Source organism: Hydra vulgaris, chromosome 08 (genome assembly GCF_038396675.1).
Source record: "Hydra vulgaris chromosome 08, alternate assembly HydraT2T_AEP".
Taxonomy (NCBI): domain Eukaryota; kingdom Metazoa; phylum Cnidaria; class Hydrozoa; order Anthoathecata; family Hydridae; genus Hydra; species Hydra vulgaris.
Genome location: NC_088927.1, coordinates 27,002,208 through 27,011,567, shown reverse-complemented (window position 1 = coordinate 27,011,567; position 9,360 = coordinate 27,002,208). Strand labels below are relative to the sequence as shown.

General features: G+C 32.7%; 2 protein-coding genes across 2 annotated transcripts; both read left to right on the top strand.

The window, feature by feature from the left end:
- Window positions 1–2,389: 2,389 nt before the first annotated feature.
- Window positions 2,390–3,118, top strand: LOC136083187 (zinc finger MYM-type protein 5-like). The gene has a single exon (XM_065802591.1). It carries the CDS (start codon window positions 2,390–2,392, stop codon window positions 3,116–3,118), a length of 729 nt encoding a protein of 242 aa, XP_065658663.1.
- A 1,064-nt stretch (window positions 3,119–4,182) lies between these two features.
- LOC136083186 (uncharacterized) lies at window positions 4,183–4,671 on the top strand. Its single transcript, XM_065802590.1, has one exon. It carries the CDS (start codon window positions 4,183–4,185, stop codon window positions 4,669–4,671), a length of 489 nt encoding a protein of 162 aa, XP_065658662.1.
- The last annotated feature ends 4,689 nt before the right edge of the window (window positions 4,672–9,360 follow it).

Below are 9,360 nucleotides of genomic sequence, written 5' to 3'. Positions count from 1 at the left end.
GGAATTTATCACTACTATTTGTAAATTCCATGGATCGATAGTAGTCATAACTCAAACAAAAGAAACCAAAGCCCTGGTTTCTATCATAGGACATATTTTTAATTTTATATTTTTTATGTTTCAGGTGAAATGAAAGAAAAAAGAAAAAGATAGAGGCAACATGGAAATGCAAATCTGGCGCTGAAAAAAAAGCTCAAAATCTAAAACATGAATTGAAAGCAGCTGGTAATGATCCAAAACAATTAAAGTTAACGGCAGGTCTTGCGTCATTGCAAGAGCCACAAATACAGAGAAAAGCAGGGACACCCTTTACAGCAACAGAGAATATAGAATTAACACCAACATCTGTTGTGAACATTACAATTAAACTTATTAAGGAAACAGAGCCAATAACAGAGATTAGTGACCAATCATCTATACAAGAAACAGACAATAAAGGTATCATAGTTGCAGTAGATAAAGGAGCAGAACTACAACATTCAGAAACATTCAGAAACCGAAACATTACCGAAACTGAGAGAGTAACTGCAGAAATGGGTAATTATGAAGTGCCTGTAACTGCAGCGGCGGACCTAACTCCAGCAGAAAAGATTATTCAGAAGCAACCAGACAACGTTGTAAATGTCAATGAAAATGTTTTAACTAAATTTCTAGAGCTGAAAAATACAAAGATGATTGATAAAAAGCAATTTATTGTATAAGGGCCAAATCACCCAACAAAACATTCAAGATTATCTAAATATTACACTGAATCAGTTAAAGTTAATAACATTGAAGTTGTGCAGAAAAGGTCACGGCTGATCTACTCTCTATCACTATACAAAATTTTTGCATCGTTTGTTATGCTTTGGATGAAGAGAGGACACAAATTCTTTACGTGATGGGTTTGATAATCGGTCAAACTTAAGTCACATCATAACAATGCATTGCACCCAGAAAAACCATCGAAATGCTGCTGAAGCTATGGCTCATGAATTATCAGAATCCAAAATTGATAAAATATTAAATATTGAAACCATGAGACATCTGAACAAAAAACGTAAAAAAGAGGAAAAACTACATCAATACCTAATACAAGTTATTGATACTATTCGGTATTTGATCGCAGAGAGTATTTCAGTACGTGGAATTGAGGGAGCCAAATTTTACAATGACCCTAAAAAAAATGAAATCTTTCAATTTGGTGCGGGTAAATTTCTAAATTTGTTAATTTTACTCAGCCAGTATGATGAGGTTCTGAATGAAAAACTTTCAAATATTTGCAGTACTCAATAAAAATCTTCTGGAAGAAGATTGTCATTGAGTACTGCAAATATTTGCTAGAATTACGTTTCTTTCTAATTATACACAAAACAAGCTAATCCATACTATGACACAGATGGTCAAGAAAGATATTTCAGAAGAGATAAATAATTCAGTTTTCTTTTCACTATCAGCTGATGGTGCCACTGATATTACACTAAGTGAGCAAACTTCTATTACTATTGTATTACATTATGTAACGCTTGTTGCAGAAGAGACCATTGTAAAGGAACATCTTTCTTCAATGGTTGAAACTGAAACAACTACTGGTGAAGGAATAAGTGAAAAGATAAACTCAAATCAAATAAAATAGATATTCAAAAGAGTGAGGCTATGTCTTTTGATGGTGCGAGCAATATGCAAGGATTAAACAAAGGATGTGCAACACATTTAAAGCAGTGAGAAGATAAGCGGCTTACTCAAGGTAAAGATCAGTGGCTTGCAGAAGTTTTTTATACTGTAGTGGATACTGTAGTTCTTGTTGACAAATTTTCTTCTCAGCGGCAGAGCCGTACCAAGGGCGGAGCCGGCCGGGCCGCGGCCTGAGGCACCAAAATTGGGAGGGCGCAAACTTTAATAAATTAAAAAAACAATAATCAGTTTATGAAACTAATTTTCACGGCGTCGCTGCTGTTGATAAGAACATTAATTAAAATTCCCCCTCTTGACACAAACTCTTAAATATTAAAGCTCATATACTGAATAAAAAAGCGCCCTATAACACTAATATACCTTTGATAACTTTTGAGCATTATAATTCTATTATGAGTCAAACCCAAAAGTTATCTGGTGCTGAATTTAAGAAGAAAAGAAAACAGCGCCAAGAAAGTGACGAGAAACTGCAAAACTGTTTCAAAAAGTGGTTAGTAACAAACTCAGTGGAGAAACAAATAATTTCAGAGGATATTTGTATTGAAATTAATGACAATTCAACAGATCCTATAATTGACTTTAATTGAGTTCAGATCATCATTTGGAATTAATTGAAGAGAAGATTTTCATCAGCCAAAGTCAAGAAGAATTTTGCACAACTGATTCAGAACCAACCAGGGAAGATAAAAATGCCTAGCTTTCAGGCCCAGCTGAAATGGACGAGGATGAACTTCATTCAGAAATCTCAGAAATTCCAGTGGCCTCGGAAGAAAATTTTCAACACAGGGATCCAGCAACATGGCCTAAAATAACGGACAAAACAAGATGCTTTTTGATTAAGCAATGGCCAGAGCAAGACAGAAGAGAATTTTTCCCAAACACGCTGTGTGATTTTGACAACAGAATGCGACACTTCAGCTCAAAATGGTATGAAAAAATTCATCCCAATGGTAAAAAATTTGTTCGCACTTGGCTGCAGTACAGCAATAAAAAAGATTCTTTATTTTGTTTTTGCTGTTTGTTATTTTCAACAACAAAAACCAACAATTTCTCAGAAAATTCTAAAGGGTTTTGTGACTGGAAAAAACTAAACCCAAGAATTCCTGAGCATGAAAACAACAATGAACACCAAAGATGCTATTTTGATTGGAAAATTCTTGAAAAAAACCTCAAGGAAAGAAAAACCCTGGATTCTGATCTGCAGAGAGTTATCAGTGGAGAGATGAAAAAGCGGAGAGATATCTTAGAAGTGATTGTTGATGCAATTTTTTTCTGTGTTAACAACAATCTTGCCCTTCGGGGAATAACAGAAGACATCGGTCAACAAAACAGTGGCATTTTTCTGAGCTTAATTGAGTTGATTAGCCATTATTATCCTTTTGTGGCTGAACACATTGCGTCCGTTAAAGCAAAAAAAACTACAACATCCTACTTTTCTCCTTGAATTCAAAATGAGCTGATTGAGTTACTTGGGCAGAAAGTCAGGAAAGAAATTTTGTCAAACATCAAAGAAGCTAAATACTACTCTGTTCTGTTTGACTGCACTCCAGATACCTCCCACAAAGAGCAGATGACTCAGATCATCAGGTATGTCCGCATCAGTGATGAAACCTGCACAATTAAGGAAAGTTTGTGGACTTCATTGAATCTCACCGAAAAACCGGAAAAGGTCTTGCAACAGAGACAACTGAAAAACTGGAGAAGGATGGTCTAAGCATTTCCGATTGCCGGGACCAAGGCTATGACAATGGAGCCAATATGTTTGGAAAATACAATGGCGTCAAAGCTCACATCCATTCTCTTAATGAGTCAGCAAGATTTGTTCCATGCGCAGCTCACACTTTAAATCTTGTTGGTGTTCATGCTGCTGAGGTTTCCCCACTCATGATTACGTTTTTTGGAAAGGTTCAAGCCATCTTTAACTTTTTTTCAAACTTCACGTCAAGATGGGAAAAACTGATGAAAAAGTTGACCATCTCATTAAAGGGAAATAGTGACACAAGATGGTCTACCAGAAAGAAGCAATTACACCATTGCACAGACAAATCAAAGATGTTCTTCAAGTTTTGGAATCAATTATCCACAATCCCATGACAAATGCTGTCACCGTTAGCAGTGCAAAAGAACTTCTCATTCATATTGATTTCAGTTTTTTGTGTTTGTTGGGTTTCTGAAGTCAAATTCTTTCTCTAATTGACCGGGAAAACAAACTGCTTCAGTCAAAAACCATTTCAATTGACATTGCCGTAAAAAAAATGAAATGGTTGAAGGCTTTCATTCAGAATTTTTGAGATGTTGGGGTGGACAACAAAAATGAATTAGAAAAAGCTAACCAGAGCAGAATTAATGGTGGCTTTCCAATTAAGAGGAAGCGCAAAGTGAAGCGAATAGCACTTTATGAAGCTGAAGATGACTCTCACCTTCTCACAGCAGAAACAGAATTCGGATCTCAGTGCAACCTTGTGTTTGATAGCATTATTACACAAATAGAGTGGCGGTTTAAGGCTGATGTCTGCTGTATCCTCTGATTTTGGCTACCTCAGTGGGCATTCACTCTCTAAAAGTTCAGTGGATGAACTCAAGAAAAAAGCTGCAAATTTATCTCAAATTGACAAGGCAGATTTAGATTCTTCCGATTTCCAGTCAGAAATGGCAAGCTTTAAATATCAAGCTGCCGCAATGATGGACAACTTTGAAAAATCTAGCCCGATCAACATTTTGCAGCTCATTCATAAATATTCTTTGACCGTTGCTTATCCCAACACAACAATTGCTATTCGCATCTTCCTCGCCATACCAGTCACAGTTGCTACGTGTGAGAGAAGTTTCCGTAAACTTAAGCTCATAAAACACTATATGAGGTCAAAAATGGGCAAAGAACGTTTATCTAGTTTGGCTATAATTTCAATTGAAAATGAAGTGGCAAACAACATTGATTTTGATGATGTCATTAGTGAATTTGCCTCAAGAAAAGCCAGAAAAGTGGCATTGAACTAAAGTTTGTGCAACCTTAATGACAAATTTTACTTATACCTTGATGTGATAAAATTTGTGATCAATAAATCATTTTTTTCGTTTAATTTTCTTCTTCTTTTTTTTTAAGGAGGGGGAGGGGGAAAGGAGGGGAAGAGGGGGGTGCAATTTTCTTTTCTTGCCCGAAGCGCAAAATTGGCTCGGTACGGCCCTGCCTTTTAAACGGTTAATTGTAACAAAATAATTATCAATACTGTTGGTATTGCATTCAATCTTCAGTGCTCAATGGGCAAGGTACAAAAGAAACCCTGATCACCCTAGTTATGGAAGCCAGTTACTGAATTGTGTTATTGACTATAACAGCAAGCATCTTTGAATTGGATTATTTAAATAATTCTTTTTTTTTTAACAGTTAAACAGTGATTTCTAGAATGAAATTCTAGACAAATACCTAAGACAAAATTTGTTGGTAATAAATAATCTTGTCTGAAATTTTTGTTTATATTAAAAACTATATTTATTAAGTTAATAAAAATTTTTTCAGAAGTATATGGCTTATTTTGCAAGTACTAAAAAAAAAAATATCAACAGCAATTTGAAGAAAAAGTAATAAATATCACAACAACACTATAAAGTAATTTTTTTAAAGGAAATCATTTCATGTCTGTGTGTATGTGTTTTTTCAATGGGAGATTAAGGTTATATGGTATTTTCTTCTGCTTGATATCTTATTAAAACCCAATTCAGTAAAGATATATTTCCTATTTAAATAAAAGAAGTTGTTATTATTGTGTGTATTTCCAATATTTAGTCAGTAATGTTTAGAAAAAACAACAAAGCAAACCTCTTTTTGTTTTAGTAGTGGGTTTAACTACTAAAACAAAAAGAGGTTTTTATGCGTTTTAAATTCAGAACAACTAGAAAAAAATTTCTCTATGTGTTTTTTGCTCCTACTTTTGTACAAACAAGGTCAAAAAAGCACTCTTTTTGCAGACAAAGTACACACAGACGTGATGTCTAACAACCATAGAATCCCATATTTACTAGTCACCTCATATTATTACTAGATTAGTTATTTAATGTAACTTTGAACCTTTAAAAGACGTAAAAACCACAAAAAACTGCTACATTTTGGCCGCTTTTTCAAAGGCGAGGTTTCTACTTTAAGAGCTATATCTTTTCACAGATAAAAGATATCTTGCTCCTATTTTTTTTGCCTAAAAGATACATGCCAAGGCTTCATTCTATTAAATTTTCAAACTTCCATAGTCAATAATAAGGTTATAATAAAAACGTTAAGCATCCGTTGTCTCTTTTTGAAGAGGTTTTAGTGCTATACTCTATACTTTAGGTCCCTGAACACAAACCACAAGTGTTAAAGAGCTAATTTTTTGTCAGATTATAGCCAACACATATATGTAAAGAGTTTTTGATATTTTTTAAAAACTCCATAACCTAAAAGTGAAAAAAAAACAAAATAGATTTACAACGGAGCTCCAAGTGCAATCAGTAGCGCAAAGAGCTATAAAACTTTAAATGTGTTTTAATCCTAATCCAATAACACACTTTGAGGAATAATAGAGAGTTTGTTTAAAACGATGCCATTGCGTTATCAGCTATGTGGAATATTGAACCATCTTTTTCCCAAAAAAGATTTTGCTGCTCAAAAAATTGTTTGATAAATTACATGTAGGTGAGCGCATTGAAAAGAGCTATTAACGTATCAAAGTTGAGGTGTATTATAAAGAAAAGGACATAATGACTAATCAATTAACTACTAGATTTGAATCTTTTATTAATTATGTACACTTTTTTGTGTGGCTATCACCTACCTTTGTTTTGGCATCATCTGATAAAGATGTTCTGGATAAATCAAAAGATTACAACCGGAATACCTCTCCGACATTTCATCTAATTTTCGACCTCAATTCCTTTAATTTAAAGTTTGTTTTTATGATTAATTTAATAAATTTGCTTCTATAAGCCAAATTGCTGAACTACTTCTATTTCAAACCGCAGCCTCAAGTAGTTTCTTCGATTAGTTTCTTTTTTTTGAAGCTTACCTCATTTATTTATCTTTACTGATGACGACAGTAACAGCAAAATGAAGTCTTTCCAAACTGAAATTAATAAAAAAATATTTGTTGTCGCAACGCTTAGCTTTTTGGCCTCTATATCGATTGAGAAAGCAATAACTTGCCAACTTGATTTGCAAAAATTGATTGATCGAATTGCAATAGACATAGCAACGAAGAAAACAATTTTAAATTATGTGCAAGAAATAAGAAATGTTAATAAAATAAAATAAAAGCAATAGAGTTACAAATGGAAAAATAAAACAACAATTATTTTGTCCAGATTAGAAGAATATAAACATATGCGAAAACACCAATCAGATGACTCATGGTTTTTTCTAAAGAAAGATGTGAAATGTTGAATGATATCTTGAATTATAACTGCTAACATAATCCTTCACTTTATTTTCCAACTGGATTATTTGCATCAGGAATACCAATTATCCATTTTGGTATCTTCAAATTGGACAATAGGAACAAATGACTATTTTTATTCCATATTGTATGTAACCATAATCTAAATACTTTTTTTTACTTTTCTCAACTAATTTTGAAAAAGATGGGGCGCTCCGATTTTACTTGCACCAAGCGCTAAATATGTAGTTACGCCACAATCAGTGGCGTAGCTACATATTTAGCGCTTGGAGTGAGTAAAATTGGAGCCTAATTATAGTTATCTTCTTGGCTTGATATGTTGAACCAATTCATTCTAGAACATAATATTTTAGAAGGCTTTGGATGAGTTTTAATTAAAAAGCATAGTATTATAAAAAAAAACGTCAAATGTTAAATAAAATCGTTGAGCTGATTGTTCGTTAAAGTTATTGTTCATATTAATGAACAAAATATTTCAAAATGTTTTTTGTTTAACTTTCGCCTTTAAACATTTTTTTTTTAATCACGAAAGTAATTAGAAAAATAAAAAAAGTAAATTTTACACAATTCATTTCTTTTAAAAATGTATGCACTTTCCAAAAGCTAAAATTTAATTTTGTGGCAATTGGATTTTAGGGCCCCTTTTTTTTCGGGGCTCTTAGGCCATGGCCTGTTCGGCATGCCTGTAAGTCCGGAGCTGTGTATGTATGTATGTATGTATGTATGTATGTATGTATGTATGTATGTATGTATGTATGTATGTATGTATGTATGTATGTATGTATGTATGTATGTATGTATGTATGTATGTATGTATGTATGTATGTATGTATGTATGTATGTATGTATGTATGTATGTATGTATGTATGTATGTATGTATGTACTTGCTTTTTTTTATTTTAGCGCAAGTTTTCCTATAATATTTGAACAACAATGGATTCGAGAATATTAAATAATTATGTTTTGAAAAGGTTTCTTTTTGAAGACAACAAGAAAACAGTTGTTATTAGTATTGTAATGAACTAATTACTTGGCACAACTACTCTGTTTGTTAAGGTTTGGGTTTTGAAGTAAAAGACAAGAGGAAACAAAACAAAAAGAAAAAAGATTAGATTCATCATCAGTTGTTCCTCCATTTGCCCTGGAAAAGTAAATTAAAAGTATATATGTATAATAAATGTCTATTATATCAAGAATATACTTGTCTCATGGCCCCCACACGGGAGGGGATGGTGGTACTGTAGCACTTGGGCCCAAAGGTAAAGAGGCCCGGGGGTAGTGATCGGAAAAATAATAAGTCCGAGTAAAATATTATTGTTTTGAATTAAAAATAAATGTGAAAAGAACAGAAAAACTTTTGAACCAAAAACATTGTCTGAAATTAAAAAGTAGAAAACAAACAGACATTTCAACAATTCAGGTAACGTTTTTGTTTTTTTACTCATTTCTTTAACATTGCTGTTTTTTACGATGATTTCTTTGAGCGATTCCTGAAGCTAAACTCATCTTCGTTATAAAATAAACGTTAACAAGTAGCTTAACATTTATATTTGCACTTAAAAGTGCTCTGGTATTAAAATTGTTATGCGGACCGTTGTGTAAATTAATTCCTGCATTTTTCTCATATAACAGTTTTTTCTTTGTTAATGGATTGGTTAGCATAATTTGGTCCATATTTTTTCAGGTTAATCATTTTATATAAGTTGAACTTTGTTATCAAATCAATAAACTAAAAAAGGAAAATAATTTATTCCGAAATTTTTTGAGTTCAGACATATTATTTGAAATTATTATGATTCTGATGCTTCAAAACTAAACTTTCACTTTCTTTAAAGATACATTTGTTGTCCAGGAATTAAATGATGTCCCGAAAGGAAAACTATTTTTTTAGATTGTCAAGTTATGCAAACACCATGTCAAACTCAAATTAAAAACATAGATATGGAGCTCAATAGAAGAAACTTAAAAAAGAGCGAAGATCATAAGAATGTCTTATTATCTTCTCTCATTTAGTCTATCAATAACCAAATTTTTCCAATATGGAAACAAAGATTCTTCTAATGGTAGAATTGAGGATTGCAAAGAGCATAACTGTAGCATTGATGTAAGAGCTAAAGATCATTTTGAAATAGATTCAATAGGAGTGAAATTAGACAAAGAAATGCGCATGGATCCACTGCTTCTTATGGACAAGACACAAGAAATAAGTCTAATGATGATGTGGCAGAAAAAGAATTAAATGTAGATGATACTTCTAATTCT

What these genes read in the sequence shown, in the direction of transcription:
- LOC136083186 (XM_065802590.1), top strand. Translation starts at nt 4,183, where the DNA reads ATGTCTGCTGTATCCTCTGATTTTGGCTACCTCAGTGGGCATTCACTC.
- LOC136083187 (XM_065802591.1), top strand. Translation starts at nt 2,390, where the DNA reads ATGGACGAGGATGAACTTCATTCAGAAATCTCAGAAATTCCAGTGGCC.